Genomic DNA, 16,856 nt, shown 5'->3' with positions numbered 1-16,856 from the left:
AAGAATTATATACTTTATAAATATTAAGGTAATTATTAAATTAAAAAATAATAATAATAAAAATAAATATAATATATATATTTTTTTTTTTTGATCTACAAATGATTTTAAATACATACCATATTTATAAGATGAAAAAAAAAATTTATATTTGAAGAATATATCATTTCATATAATATATTAATAATATTTTATAAATATATAATATATGATCTTCAAAAATATAACTCATATAATAAGTATTATTTTTATATTACATATATAATATATATATATATTTTTGTGCTATATATATTATATATATAATATGTATATATATATTCTTGTATAGCATATAAAAATATGTATTTATATATATAAATATATATACATATATATATATTATATACAATATATATTTATATATGTGAATGCTACCCAAGAAAAAAAAAATAAAAAAAAAATAGAATAATACAATAATTATATATATTATTTTAATAAACTATATAAAAATAATTTATTATTAATAGATAATTATAAATTAAACATTTTTTTTTATTTTTTATTTATATATTTTTTTTTAATATCTTATTCTTATTTTTCTAAGGTGTAAATATATTTGTATAATAATACATAAATTATATATATAATATATTTTATTTTTATATTGTGTTGATATATGTGTATTATAAAAATTTATATATGAAAAAAAAAAAAAATATATATATATATATATATATATAGTTTAATGTAAAACTTATATGTTTTATTAAAATCTTTTTAGATCTATAAATGACATAAAATATATATATATTTTTTTTTTATTTACATATATGTGTTTATATATGTACTTGTTTATTATAACATAGAAGAAGATAATATAATGTTTAATACATAAAGATGTAGAATATATTAAGTTATATATATATAAATTATCTATTCATATTATTAGAAATAGAAGAAAATAACATGTATGTGTAAATATGTATTCATTACAAATGTTATAAAATTAATTTGTTTATTTTATCTTTACTTTTATTATTTAAAATTTTTTTTTTTTTTTTTTTTTTTTTTTTTTTTTGTGTATGTGTCACAAATTGTCTTCCCATTTTGATAAAATAAAAATGAAATGTTTGTGTTATAATAGTATATATTAAAAAATGAAGTAAGAAAAATATTATATATTATATATTATATATTACATATATTTGTTATACAATGATTTCTATAATATACCATGCTTTTATATAAGTTTTATTTTTTATACTTTTTACTCGTACATTTGTCGTTATGCATACGTTATAGAAATCGAAATAAAACAGATTCTTATTTAAAAACAAATTATAAATTATTAAAAAAGAGGAAAAAATATGAAAACCGTAAAAATAAATTTGCAAACAACAGAAAGGGAAATAATAACAAAATATATGATGGTATAAATAATAATAATAATAATAATATATATAATGATACACATAAAAACAGAATATTTTTTAGGAATGAGAAAAAGAATGAACATGTTTTCACGAGCAATAAATATTTCTATAATGAAAAAAGAAATAAGATCCAATTAAATAGTGCTACTAGCACTTTTGTTTCGAAATATTATAAAATAAATATCAATGATGTTTATAATTATTTACATAGAAAAAAATATGAATTTATAGAAACAGATATTAAGATAACGTTAAAGTATTGTCCATTTTGTCCTCCACATAAATATAAATATGACAATATGTATAAACATGAAATATTTAAAAACACAGGAAATAGTTATTGTCATAGATGTGGATATAAAGGAAGCTTCTATGATTTCAAATTGAAAATGGGAGATCTAGTAACTAGTAATTTTGAGAGTAACGTAGTACATAATAATAATGTTTATGAAGAAGAAGAAAAAATAACATTAAATGATGTAAAGGTTTATAATATGAATTTATTATATTCAAAAGAAGCTGAAAACGCAAGGAATTATTTAATCAATGTAAGGAAATTAAGCATTGATACTTTAAAAAAGTTTTTAATAGGTTTTTCGGTTATGGAATTTCAATCTTTTGAAAATTCTGGTAAATTTGAAAAACACGAATGTATTATATTTCCATTTATAAAAAAAGTAGATGAACTAAATACAATAGAAATGAACACAAAAAACAACCACATCAACAATATAAACAATATAAACAATAATAATAATATAAAAGATAATTATGAAGTCGTACGAATAAAAATAAGAAGTTTAAAGGATAAAGGTTATATGAGATTATATCCTAAAAATGTTAGAGATGAAATGAAATTATTTTTTTTTGGTGATCATTTAATTAAAGATTCAGAAGAAATAGTTTTGACAGAAGGAGAAATTGATGCTATGACAATAAGTCAAGAAACAAAATATCCAGCTATATCTTTACCAAATGGATCAAAATCATTACCTATATATTTATTACCATATTTAGAAAGATTTAAAAAAATACATTTATGGCTTGATTTTGATAAAGCTGGAAAATCGAGTGTCTTCAATTTTGTTAATAAAATTGGATTAGGAAGAACCAATGTAATTACTGACGCCAATGTCCATTATTTAAATCCAGATGTTTTTAAGAGGAGACAAAAATCTAGATTAACCAAAAAGAGTCTTCTCCTTACATCCTTGGCTTCTAATGCTATGGAAATAATTCAAAAAGATAAAGAACAAGCAATGCATAATATATATGAGACTAACAATAATGACAATATGGATAATACTATACTGAATAATAATTTAAAAAGTATAAGTAATGAAAAAAATGAGGAAAAAGATAATACAAAAAATAATGAAAATAAAAGTGATAGTAATAATAATAATAATAATTTGAAACAAGGAATGGAAAAAAAACAAGTACAAAATCAAATAAGTGCAAATGAAGATAATAATAAAAAAAATAATATAATAGAAAATAATAATAATGATATGTCACAAAAAATAGAAGGAGAAAAATCTAATCAAGATAATATATCATATTTTATTGATAATAATATTATGTATATACCAAATAATATAATTGTAAAAGATGCGAATGATTGTTTGAAACATAATATTGATATAAGATTTTTTATAGAAACTAGTGAAAAAGTAAAGCATAGTCAAATCTTAAATTTTAATGATTTAAGGCAACGTATATTAGAAGAATTAAAATATCCTGATCGAATTAATGGTGTTAAAAGTAAAACGATTCCATCTTTAAATAAATATTTATATGGATTAAGAATGGGGGAATTATCTATATGGACAGGTTCCACAGGAGTAGGAAAAACTACATTATTGTCTCAACTTTCATTAGATTATTGTATTCAAGGAGTATCAACTTTATGGGGATCATTTGAAATAAATAATGTAAAATTAGGAAAGGTCATGTTAAATCAATTTTGTGGTAAAAACCTTGAAAAAAATATAGACCTATTTGATATATATGCTGATAAATTTGAACTCTTACCTCTTAAATTTTTAAAGTTTCATGGTAGCACAAATATTGATCAGGTTATAGATGCTATGGATTATGCTGTATATGCATATGATGTAAAACATATAATTATTGATAATTTACAATTCATGTTAAATATAAATAAATTTTCTGATATATATGAATTACAAAATATTGCTATAGATAAATTTAGATCCTTTAGTACTAACAAAAATGTTCATATAACTTTAGTTGTTCATCCAAGGAAAGAAGATAACAATTTATTATCTATATCATCCGTTTTTGGTAGTGTAAAATCAACTCAAGAAGCAGATAATGTGTTTATTATTCAAAGACATGTATCAAAAACAAATGAAACTGTTTTTTTTATAGATATTAAAAAAAATAGATTTAAAGGAAGTTTAGGCAAAATACCTTACTTATATAATAAAGAAAATATGACTATAAAAGAAATATCCATAAATAATTTTAATGAAAATATTGTTTCAAATACTTATTTACCATCAAATAAATTTTCTTCATCACCGTTACAACCTAATATCATTAAAAATAATACTTCTAATAATAATAATTTTATTCAAAATGATAATTTAAATTTCACGTTGTGTGATGAATATGATTATATGAAACAGCTAGCTGATGAATATGAATCAAAGCATGCTTTTAAAAAAGGTTATAAATCTAAATTAGATCCTAGTTTAAGGGTGAAGGATGCAGACATGATAAAAACAGAAATAATTGATAATAACAATAAAAATGTTACTCTCTATGTGGATAGTTCAGAAAATATAAAAACAATATCGACTGAAGATAAACCTAATGATATTAAAAGAGATGTAAATGAAATAAAAAAGAGTATGAACAATGAACATATTAAAATTAATACATTGAAAATTGATGGAAATAAATCATTAGGTTGTACGCAAAACTTAAATTACAAAAATGGCAAAAATGATATTAATAATAATAATAATAATAATATGAATAATCAAGGAATGGAAAATAATAATATAGATGATAAATCATCAAGAGGAAATAATAAGAATATAAACAGCAATTCAAACGAAAAAAATAATAATAATAATAATAATAAAAGTAATAGTAGTAGCAGCAGTAGTAGTAGTAATAATTATAATAATAATGACGGGATTAAAAATATATTAAACAGTTCATCACAAAATAACCCTCCTTTTAAAGATACAATTCCTTCATATACACTAACTAATGAAGGATTAATAAAATTATGTGAAGAATTAAGAGACGAAGAAGCAGAAAAACTCAAAAATAGGGTTGTCGTACTTTCAATGAGAAATTGTATAATTGATAATAATTCTTCTATAAAAGATATAAGAACATTTATAAAAACAAATAAATTAAATATAAAAACTGCAGGAAAAAATTTAAAAAAAATGGATATATTTATTAGTATTTTACAAAATATACCAAAGGAATATATTACAATTAAAAGTGGAGAGAAATGTGGATCAAATAAAGGACAAACAAATGATAAATCAAAAAACAAACTAAAGGATACACATAATAGTAATAATATGGTGGAATATAATAAAGTTGGATCTAACATTTATGATGGACAAAATACATCATGTATGAATACTAACAATATATATACTGAAAAACAAAATAATAATATGAATAAGGACCCTCAGATATTATTATCAAATGATAGAATTGATTCAAATTATGATGGTTCTAATAATATTAATTATTCAATGCATAAAAATGGAAACGAAGGTAATGTAAATGATTATTTAAATAGAAATTATGAAAATAATGTAGATAATCATAATAATGATGAAATTACAAAGAAATATATAAAGGATAATATCATAAATGTAGATGATAATATAATTAAAAAAAAAGAAATATTCAAATTAAAAAATGAAAATAATGAAATGACAGATTACACATTTGAATATTTTGAATCTAAGAAAAAATTTGACGATGATATAGAATCTAGATTTTTTATTATAAATGATAATAATTATAATGAAAATATAAATTTGATATATAAAGATATAAAATATTGTGGATTAGATATTGAAACAACAGGTCTAGAAGTGTTCGATGAAAATATAAGATTAATTCAAATAGCTGTAGAAAATTATCCAGTAATCATTTATGATATGTTTAATATAAACAAAAAACATATATTAGATGGATTAAGAAAAGTATTAGAAAATAAAAATATAATAAAAATAATACAAAATGGAAAATTTGATGCAAAATTTTTACTTCATAATAATTTCAAAATAGAGAATATTTTTGATACATATATAGCTAGTAAATTATTAGATAAAAATAAGAATATGTATGGTTTTAAATTAAATAATATAGTTGAGAAATATTTAAATGTAATATTAGATAAACAGCAACAAAATAGTGTATGGAATAATTCCTTGTTAAATAATAATCAATTATTTTACGCTGCTCGTGATTCAAGTTGTTTATTAAAATTATATAAAAAATTAAAAGAAGAAATAAGAAAAGAAAATTTGCATATAGTGAATGATATTGAAAATAAATGTATCCTACCTATATGTGATATGGAATTAAATGGTATTAAAGTTGATTTAGAAAATTTACAAAAAAGTACAAATGAGATATTAAATGAATTAAATATTGAGAAAGATAATTTAAAAAAAAAATTAAAAGACGAAGAAATAAATGTAAATTCTCAACAACAAGTATTGAAAGCTTTGCAAAAAAATAATGTTCGTGATATTTCTAATAAATTAATAGAAAATACATCAGATGCCAATTTAAAAAATTTCTTAAATCATGAAGAAATTATAAGTCTACGTAATTATAGAAGATTATATAAATTATATTCAGCATTTTATTTAAAATTACCATTACATATTAATACGAAAACAAATAAAATACATACTACCTTTAATCAATTAAAAACATTTTCAGGAAGATTTAGTAGTGAAAAACCAAATTTACAACAGATACCTAGACAAAAAAATATAAGAGAAATATTCATACCAAATGATAATAATATCTTTATTATAGCTGACTTTAAACAAATCGAGCTTAAAATTGCAGCTGAAATTACAAATGATGAAATTATGCTTAAAGCATATAATAATAATATAGATTTACATACATTAACAGCTAGTATTATAACTAAAAAAAGTATATCTGATATTAATAAAGACGATAGACATATAGCAAAAGCTATTAATTTTGGTCTTATATATGGTATGAATTATGTTAACTTAAAAAATTATGCAAATACATATTATGGTTTAAATATGACTTTAGATCAATGTCTTTATTTTTATAATTCCTTTTTTGAACATTACAAGGGAATCTATAAATGGCACAATCAAGTAAAACAAAAAAGAGCTTTACAATATTCTACACTTTCAAATAGAAAAGTTATATTCCCATATTTTTCTTTTACTAAAGCTCTTAATTATCCTGTACAAGGTACATGTGCAGATATTTTAAAATTAGCTCTAGTAGATTTATATGACAACTTAAAGGATATTAATGGAAAAATTATCTTATGTGTGCATGATGAAATTATAATCGAAGTGGATAAAAAATTTCAAGAAGAAGCTCTTAAAATTTTAGTACAATCTATGGAAAATTCAGCCTCCTACTTTTTGAAAAAAGTTAAATGTGAAGTCTCTGTAAAAATAGCTGAAAATTGGGGATCAAAGGATTAACATGAAGATATAGCATAAATTATATATATATAATAAAATATGAAATAAATATTTCCGTAGAATAATATATATATATATATATATATATATATAACATGTCATTATATTAGCTTCAACTACTTTATCATTAATATGTAATTTAAGTCTACAAATTTTTAGTCATTTATCAAATTTTCACTATTCATAAAAGTAATGTTCAGTATTTCATTTAAAAAGAAATAATTAAAAATATTAAAAAAAAAAGGTTTTTTAAAATTAGATCATAATTAAAAACAAAATGATATAAACATTTAGGAATATGTATACATATATATATATATCATATTAATATTGATAATAATTTATAATAGACAGATACAAATTTTTATACAAAAAAAAAAAAAAAAAAAAAAAAAAAAAATGAAGATTAATACATTTGTACAAAAAAACAAAAAAAATTAGATATATGATATTAAATATTGAAATTATTATAAATTCCTTTTATCCTTATAAGAGTTATTTAAGGCTTGGAAAATCATTTCTGCTCTTAACTAAAAAAAAAAAAAAAAAAAAAAAATATAAATATAAATAAATATATATATATATTTATGTATATATTTGTATTATGTTTGCACGTTTTTGAATTTTTTTAATTTTTTAAATTTTAAAAATTTTTGTTATTTTATTTTTTTTTAATTTTCCATAAATATATATACATATAAATATTTTGTGTATATAACTATATATATATATATATATATATATATTTGTTTTTTTTTAAGTTTTATTTTTTATGAATATAAAATTCTTTTCCAATATTATAATTCATTTTTTAAAATAACTTCTTATTAATTTATAATATATATATATATCAAAAAAAGAAAAAAAATGAAATATATAAATATAATGAATTATCCTATAAGAATTCTATGATATATTTATATAATTAACACACACATATTTATATATGTTCATTTTGTTACCTCTTGCTCAACAGTTGTATTTCTGTTTTTATCAGGGTGACATAATAATATTGCATTTTTATAAGCAATTTTAACTACTTTTGGATTTGATATTAAATCAGCCATATATAAATTTTTCCATTGAGCATTTTTCCATAATACTTCATTTAATGTCGTTAATAATACTTTAATATCTTTATATGTATTATCTGAATTTTTACACCATTTATTTATTTGTTTCTTGATTTGATCATTTATGACTACTTTTTCTTTAAATTTGGCTTGTTCTTGATCTCTATATTCTTTTAATTCTTGTAATCTGTTGTTAATTTTATTTGTTATATTTTCGTTTTCTTTAAATATTTGTGTTTTATTATTATAATCATTTTGCATATTCTTTGTTTGGCTTGTTAACAAATTAGACCTTAAATTATGGTTTATTCCATTTGTTGACATATATTTATTGTTTATATCCATATCATTACAATTTAATGATGAGATATATGTAGATGGTATATAATTACTTTGAGCATTATTTATTATTTTATTTTCATCATGTGATGTATTTAGATTATCACTATTACTTCTTCTTTCTGAAACATTATGACTATCATGATAATTATATATATTTGAATTATTATATTTATGTTGATAATTATATTCTTTTGTATTATGCTCTTGTTTTGTATTTTGTTCGTCGTATAAATCGTTATTATTATTACTATTATTATTACTATTATTACTATTATTATTATTATTATTATTATTGTTGTTGTTGTTGTTGCTGTTGTTACTATTTACATTTATATGTTCATTTGATGGATATTTATTATATGTTGTATACATATCATTTTGATAATAATTCATATTTTTACGTATATCATTTTGTTTCAGATTTGAATTTTTATCACTGTTTAGTCTCTCGAATTCATCAGAACTATTTGTATAACTAAAATTTACTAAATTATCATGATCATATGACCTTTTAATAGTTTCACAATGATTTTGTTGATTATGTATTAATATATCATCATTATAAATATTATCATCTGTACTATTATTCTTTTTTATTTTGTTTTCATATTTGAGAGGAATATAAGAACAAAAATGTGATTCATTTATGTCGTATGTCTTATGTGAATAATTATAATTTTTAAAATATATATTATTATACTCTTTATAATTTTCATGATTAACAAATAAAACCTTTACTATTACTAATCCATTGAAAGTTGGAATAAAAGCTTCATCGTTCGTTATATCTAGCCAAACGTAATTTAAATTATCTTGTTTTAATATATTTTTTATTTCATTTTCATCCAATATAATATTATAATTATTATTATTATGAGGGATATTATGGTCAGTATTTTTATCTCTTAATAATAATGGACTATTATTTATTATCCCTTCATTTATTGCATTAATCATATCACATAATGCAACTTTAAATCGAAATATAATATTTCCTTTAAAAGGAAAATATTTTTTAAATTCTTTAAATGTTAATTTTGTATTTAATTCGAATGGCAAAAAAAACATATTCATATCATAAGGTGTCTTTTCATTTTCTCCTATAACAATATAAGTAATATAATTTATTTCATAATTTAAAGACTTCTTAAGTAGTTTATTGTTTACGTAATTAACTCCTCCTATAGCAATTTGTTGTAAATTAGAAGCTAGAGAAAATATATCCATATTTACAACAATTACATAAATAACTACAAATATATATATATATATATTAATATATTATAATACGTTAATATTAAAATATTTCATTCTTCCGCCTTAATAAAAATGTATAATATATATAAATACGTATAACATATATATATACATATAAAATTTATTTATTATTATATATATATATTATATTTCATATAATATAATTTTTTCTTTTCTTGTACTTTTCATATTTTTTACACCTTTCTGTTTGTTAAACTATACAAAAAAACTCACCAATATTCTACATTTCATTAGTCATAAAAAAATACAAAACTAAAATATTATTAAAATATTAGTGCATTTTACATATTTATATATAATAATAATAATACATAAACAACAAATTAATTTAAATTCAAAATAAAATATATATTTTATAAATAAAAAAATAAAATAAAAACAAAAAGAATAACATATATAAAATTTTATATAATGAAAAAAATAAAAAAAAAAAAAAAATTAAAAAATAATATTTGATTTGATATATTATATATATATATATGTAATATGTATATATTTATATGCATATATTTTTTTTATACATTTTTAACCATATATTTATAGAATATAAATATTCCACAATATTTTAAATGTATTTATTAAGAAACATAAAAAATAACAAAGAACAATGATGATTATTTACTTTTAAAAGAATTATAAAGGAATAACTAATTTTCTGTTTATTGTAACAAGTTAAAACTTAATACATACATATTTAAGTATACATATATACATATATTATAAATATATATTAATAATATCTTTAATTTATTCATTTTTCACAAAAATAAGTGGAAATACTATATATCAAATGTGTTTATTTTTCAAAATTTTAAAATACATTTTAAATACGACCAACATATTTTCCGAACAAAAGTATAATTAAAATGAAATATCATGAACTATAATATGTATACATTATAACATGTATACATATATATGTAGGAATAATATATATATATATATATATATCATGTGCATTTTTAATTTACTAATAAAATAATTATATTTATATAATGATTTGCAAATATTCTTTTTATTCATATGAATAAGGAAGAGAAATAATAAAAAAAAAAAAAAAAAAAAATTATAAAACTTTTTGATATATATATATATATATATATATATATTTACAACCATCATTATGATATATATAGATGTTGATGAAAAATGATAATGTTTATTTTCTTGGAAAGTATTATAAATAAAAATAAAATATTTGTATTGAATAGAATTAATACCAAATAAATATTTTATAAAATAAGGGAGGAAAAAATCATTTTAAACTGTAATAAGGTTTACAGTGCATTTTAAGAAATTTTAAAATTATCATATAAATGACAAAATATATGTGTAGTATAAAAATATTAATATATATTTTTTTATATTAACTATACTTAAATATATATATATATATATATACATATATATATTATACATGTCTACATTTTTTTTTTCTAGAACATACATCATACCTTAATAAAATAAATAAGCATGGTGTTTTAATTTAACATATTTTATAGCAGTTGTTCATCTATTCTTTTTCTTTATAGCGGGAATAAAAAATAAAAATTAAAAGAAAAAGAAAAATCGCTTGTTGATATACATTTTATAAATTTAATATAAAATGAATTATATATATATATATATATATATATATATATATATTCATTTTAGAATTAATGTATAATACATTTTATATTTTATTCTGTGATTAAAAATGTATATTAAAATATTATACATATAAAATATGGTTGTATTAAAATGTTTGTGGATTTTTTTTTTTTTTTTCTTCTGTAATGTTTTACAAAATTTTTGATGTCTTTGGAAAAAATAATTATAAAGAGGATAATTCTGGTTTTATATATAATTTATATAATTTTATAAAAAAAAAACAAAAAAAACAACATTACATTATATATATATTGAGTAAAATATATATATATAATATCTACAGAAAATATTAACAAAAAAAAAAAAAAAAAATTAAAAAAAAAAAACACCTTTTAAAATTTCTAATTTTCTACATTTAATTTTATAATATATTATTACTATACAATATATGTTATATATACGTATATATTATATAAAATGTATTTATATATATATATATTTTTTTTTTTCCTAAAATTTTCTACATTTTATATAAAATAATAAATTCAGAACTTTATAACAGTACAAAATATAAAAACATAAATAATATATATTACATTATAATTCAATTTATTTATTTTTTTTTTTTTTTGTTTTTCAAAAATATATTTTATGAATTATATGTATGAAAAAATTTTGTTTTCATGAACAGTGATTGAATTTATAATTTAATTTTTCCTTTTTTTTTTTTTTTTTTTTTTTTTCCTTTTTAATAAATTTTGAACAACAAATTTTTGTAAACATTTATATATATATATATATTATTCCCATGCTTAATTTTATATTATGTAATACTTTCTTTTTTTTTTTTTTTAATAAAATTTTATTGAATTTATAAAAATATTATGTATATAATAATATATATATAATATAATATATATAATATAATTATTTTGTGAAAATTTCAATTATATTATATATATATAATATTATATTCATATACATTATATTATTATATATATAATATATATTTAATTATATAACATAATTTATAAATATATTTTATTATTATATTTTGGTATTAAATTGAACCAAAAAAAAAAAAAAAAAAAAGAAAAAAAGAAAAAAAAATTCATTATTATATATATAATATACATATTACATATAAAATAAATATTATATATATTTATATTTATTTTATACATTTATATATTAATTATATAAACATATATATTTTTATATATATATAATATATATAATATAGAAAAATGAATTAAAGGAGAAAAACATAAAGGAGAAATGTAAAAAAAACGAAAAACGAAAAGAAGAAATAAAAAAAAAACATACAGTGTTTTTTTTTTTTTTTTGAATAATATTATAATATATTATACATATTTTTTATAAATACATAAATAAATTTATCATTTACAACTTTTTTTATAATACACTCTCAACAATAAAAATAAAAAAGAGCATTATAAAATTATTATTAATAATAATATATATATATATTAATTATATAATATAATATTTTATATTATAAATACAATTTTGTTTAATACCAAAAAAAAAAAAAAAAAAAAAAAAAAAATATTTATTTATAAATATAGAAGTTTTTATATATTTCTTAATTCCATATTAATATTTTCATAATATTTTTATATTCTATCCTTTTTATAATTTTATTCCTATTTTTTTTTTTTTTTTTTTTTTTTTTTTTTTTTTTTGTTTTTATTTTTGATTTATATATTATTTCTTTTATTATTCATTCATTGCCTCTCCTCATTAGTCCTTTTTTCATTATATCTTTTTTTTTCATCTCCCTTTTTATTTCTTATTGTATTATTTATATTTTTATTATTTTTTTTTTTTTGTATTTCATATAATGTACATAGAACTATTTTTTTTTTCTTTTTTTGTGTGATTTATATGAATGTAGAAGATAACATAAAGCATATATATATGTATATTATTCGACTTAAATTCGTGAAAATTAATATATTAGTTGTATTTATAAATATATATAAATATATATAAAAATATATATATTTATATATTTGTATATAGAAATAATGTACATTTTTTCATGTGATATGTATATATATTTTTGTATATACCTATAAAATATATCGTATGAATCCCCCCCCCCTAAATTAAAAAAAGGTATGTATATGTATATATAATATATATATATATATATATATTTGTGAATAAATAATAAAAAAACGAAAACAGTATGAAAATTATGAAGATTATATATAACTTCATATGAATGAAACGAAATAAAAGTAATAAATTTATTATTGTCCATCCATAATGGTTAAAAAAAAAACAAGTGTTAATGTAAAGTCTATTTTAGAAACAAAAAATAAAAGAGAAAAAAAAGACGAAGATGATGATGAAGATAATAAGACAAAAAAGTTATATAATAATTTATATAAGCGAAATAAATCAATTCGAATAAATATGTTAGATAAAAATGAAAATAAAGGAGAGGGGATATCACATTCTAGTGAAAATGAAAAAATAAATTATACAAAAAAGAATAATAATTATGATAAAAATGTTATAAATGAAAGTGACGGTGTGGGGGATTATGGTGATGATGAATGTGAAGAGGAAAGTGAAATAGAAAACGAGGATATAATTAGAAATAAAAATAATATAAATAATATGAAAAATATAAATTTTACATATAATATGAACAATATAAATATTACAAATAATAATGATAATACAAACAATATTGATAATACAAATAATATTGAAATTAATAGTATTATTGAAAGTAAGAGTAAAGAAAAAAGTCTGTATAAAGAAGAGCAGACTCCGAATATACAAAATGGTGAAAATAATACAGTACAATTATTTAATTTTAAAAAATATGATTATAGCCCTAATCGTAAAAAAACAAGAGATGATTTAAATGATGATAATGAAAATAGTTGTAGCAGTTTTACGAGGAGGGGAAAATATAATAAAACGAAAACTATTAAAAAAACTAATAAATTAAAATTAACAAATACGCACGAAAATTTATTATCAGATCATCATGATTATACATCATTAAAAGTTAATTACAAAATTAATAAGAAAAGTAATTATGATAAAACAAAAAAGAGAACATTTTTTTCTATAATGTTTAATGAAAAACAAAATAGGCCAGTTAATAGAAGTAGTGTTTGTACAGATAATGCAAAATTTTTGAGTTTCTTAAATGATTTTGAAAGGAAGACATACCTAATAAAAAATAGAAAAAGATTTAATGAAAAGAAAATAAAAAAATTACAAACAAATATCAAAAAAAGAGAAAAATATGATACAGCAGAAACATTAAATAATTATATTGTTAATATTGATGAAGATAATAAATATGATGAAAATCTTCCAAGTGAGAAAATACCTAAAGTAGATACCACACCTAGAAAACCTTTTCCTTTTTCAATGAAAACTGATACTTGTATGTTTGATTATAAAAAAGATCGAGATGATATTCAAAAATTAAAAAGTGAAGAACGTTTAAAAAATTATGCCAGTCTTGTGGAAGAACAAAAAAAGTTTTTAAGAGACAAAAGTAAAAGTAAAGATATAGAAAAACATAAAAGGAAAAGATGCTTATTATTTCCTAAAAAAAAATTAAGGAAAAGAAAAGAAAAAATTATTATATTTCTTAATCACAATTCATCAGCATATAAAAATGGACCTTTTAATGATCATTTCTATAAAACCGTATATAAAAATGACTTAGAAAACCTAGACGAAGAAAAACTGGTTATTGATTATAGTAAAGATAATACTTTTAAAAAGGCTATTCATAGAATTTTTCCGCAATTCTCTCTATTTAGTTTAACGCTATATGTGACATTTATTCAGTGGGTTATATTTATATTACTTATATCTGTAAAATCGGATTTTCCCCTGACACCATCAAGTAATAAATATTATATGATATAATATGATATATATGACATAGGATTAATATATATATATATATATATACATATATACATATATACATATATATTTTTTTTTTTTTTTTCTTAGATGATTCATTAAAAAATTTTGGCAGTAATTTTCCACACAACATTTTTAAAAATGCAGAATTTTATCGCCTCTTTACGTCTCTTTTTCTGCATTCCAATTTTAACCACATTTGTGCAAATACCTATGTGCAGCTAACAGTAGGATTTCTATTAGAATACTTGTATGGAACATATGTAGTTTTTTTAGTATATGTATTTACAGGTAAATAAAAAAATTATATGATAATAATAATATATGAAAAATTAAAAGACATAATATAAATTAAATGTGATCTCACATGTTTTTTTTTTTTATTATTTATATAAGCATGGTCTTATCAAATGTGTGAATACATACATATATATCTACATCTATATATATATGTATATTTTATTTATTTACTTGTACTTTTTAGGTATTTATGGAATTATTCTATCATCTCCATTAACCTATTGCTACTCAACGACCGAAAGCAGTAGTAGTTCTTCAGGAATAATTGGAATATTTTTTTCCGAAATTTTAATGATGACTAATTTTAATGTAGACAAAATTAGTATTAGTGTGCATTTATTTTGTTTTTTTCTACTACTGTTATTTCTGAAATTTTCTTTGAATACTGTTAGTATAAATATTTACAGTCATTTTTTTGGTTTTCTTGGAGGTAATAGAAAAATAAAAACGTCTACATTGTACAATGATATTAAACATATATATATATATATATATATATATATATATATATATATACTTATATATATTTTTTTTTTTTTATTTTTTTATAGGCTTTTTAATAGGAATAATTTTGAAACGTAATCAATTGAAATATTTTTTGAGGAATAATTTTTTAATTCAAATTTTGTGTTTTGTTTTTCTAGTTATAAGTTTAGGAGCTGCCATTTTTATTTCCACCTATGTTGTTCAGAATTGTCCAAATTAAACTTATAATAAAAAAAAAAATTATAAAAAAAAAAAAAAATAATAATAAAACATTATATAACCAAATTAATTTTGATATATATATATATATAATTAAAGAAAAATATAAAAAAAAAAAAAAAAAAAAAAAAATCAAAGAATGAAAGAAAAATCATATTAACATATTTATATGTAAAATTGTGTATCATTTTCTTTATATATATACAATTTCCTCTCCATTTTTATATTTTCCACGTGAATATTTTTAATAATTTTTTTTTAAATTTGTATATAATTTTTTAATTTATATTTTATAAATACAAATTTAATTTTTTTTTTTTTTTTTTTTTTTCTTCTTTTTATATATATTTAATTCATTCAATTTATGTAAGAAGAAAAAGTAAACAATTTTTGTCTTTTTTTTTTTTTTTTTTTTTTTTTTTTTTTTTTTTTTGTTGTATGTATATATATATATATATATATATATATGTATATGATATAATAAAATATATTTTTCC

General features: G+C 17.8%; 3 protein-coding genes across 3 annotated transcripts; 2 read left to right on the top strand and 1 right to left on the bottom strand.

The window, feature by feature from the left end:
• Positions 1-1,216: 1,216 nt before the first annotated feature.
• Positions 1,217-7,135, top strand: PADL01_1411000 (plastid replication-repair enzyme; the record flags this gene model as incomplete). The annotated part of the gene is made up of 1 exon (XM_028684386.1): positions 1,217-7,135. One exon carries the CDS (start codon positions 1,217-1,219, stop codon positions 7,133-7,135), a length of 5,919 nt encoding a protein of 1,972 aa, XP_028540469.1.
• Positions 7,136-7,602: 467 nt separating this feature from the next.
• PADL01_1410900 (conserved Plasmodium protein, unknown function) lies at positions 7,603-9,777 on the bottom strand (the record flags this gene model as incomplete). The annotated part of the gene is made up of 2 exons (XM_028684385.1): positions 7,603-7,665; positions 8,098-9,777. The coding sequence occupies 2 exons, from the start codon at positions 9,775-9,777 to the stop codon at positions 7,603-7,605; spliced, it is 1,743 nt and encodes a 580-aa protein (XP_028540468.1).
• Positions 9,778-13,716: 3,939 nt separating this feature from the next.
• Positions 13,717-16,360, top strand: PADL01_1410800 (rhomboid protease ROM8; the record flags this gene model as incomplete). Its single annotated transcript, XM_028684384.1, has 4 exons — positions 13,717-15,331; positions 15,445-15,645; positions 15,839-16,084; positions 16,206-16,360. 4 exons carry the CDS (start codon positions 13,717-13,719, stop codon positions 16,358-16,360), a joined length of 2,217 nt encoding a protein of 738 aa, XP_028540467.1.
• Between the last annotated feature and the right edge of the window lie 496 nt (positions 16,361-16,856).

The sequence above is a fragment of the Plasmodium sp. gorilla clade G2 genome (genome assembly GCF_900097015.1).
Source record: "Plasmodium sp. gorilla clade G2 genome assembly, chromosome: 14".
Taxonomy (NCBI): Eukaryota; Apicomplexa; class Aconoidasida; order Haemosporida; family Plasmodiidae; genus Plasmodium; species Plasmodium adleri (nom. inval.).
The sequence above is the reverse complement of the archived record's forward strand: the minus strand, read 5'-3'. Positions and strand labels throughout refer to the sequence as shown.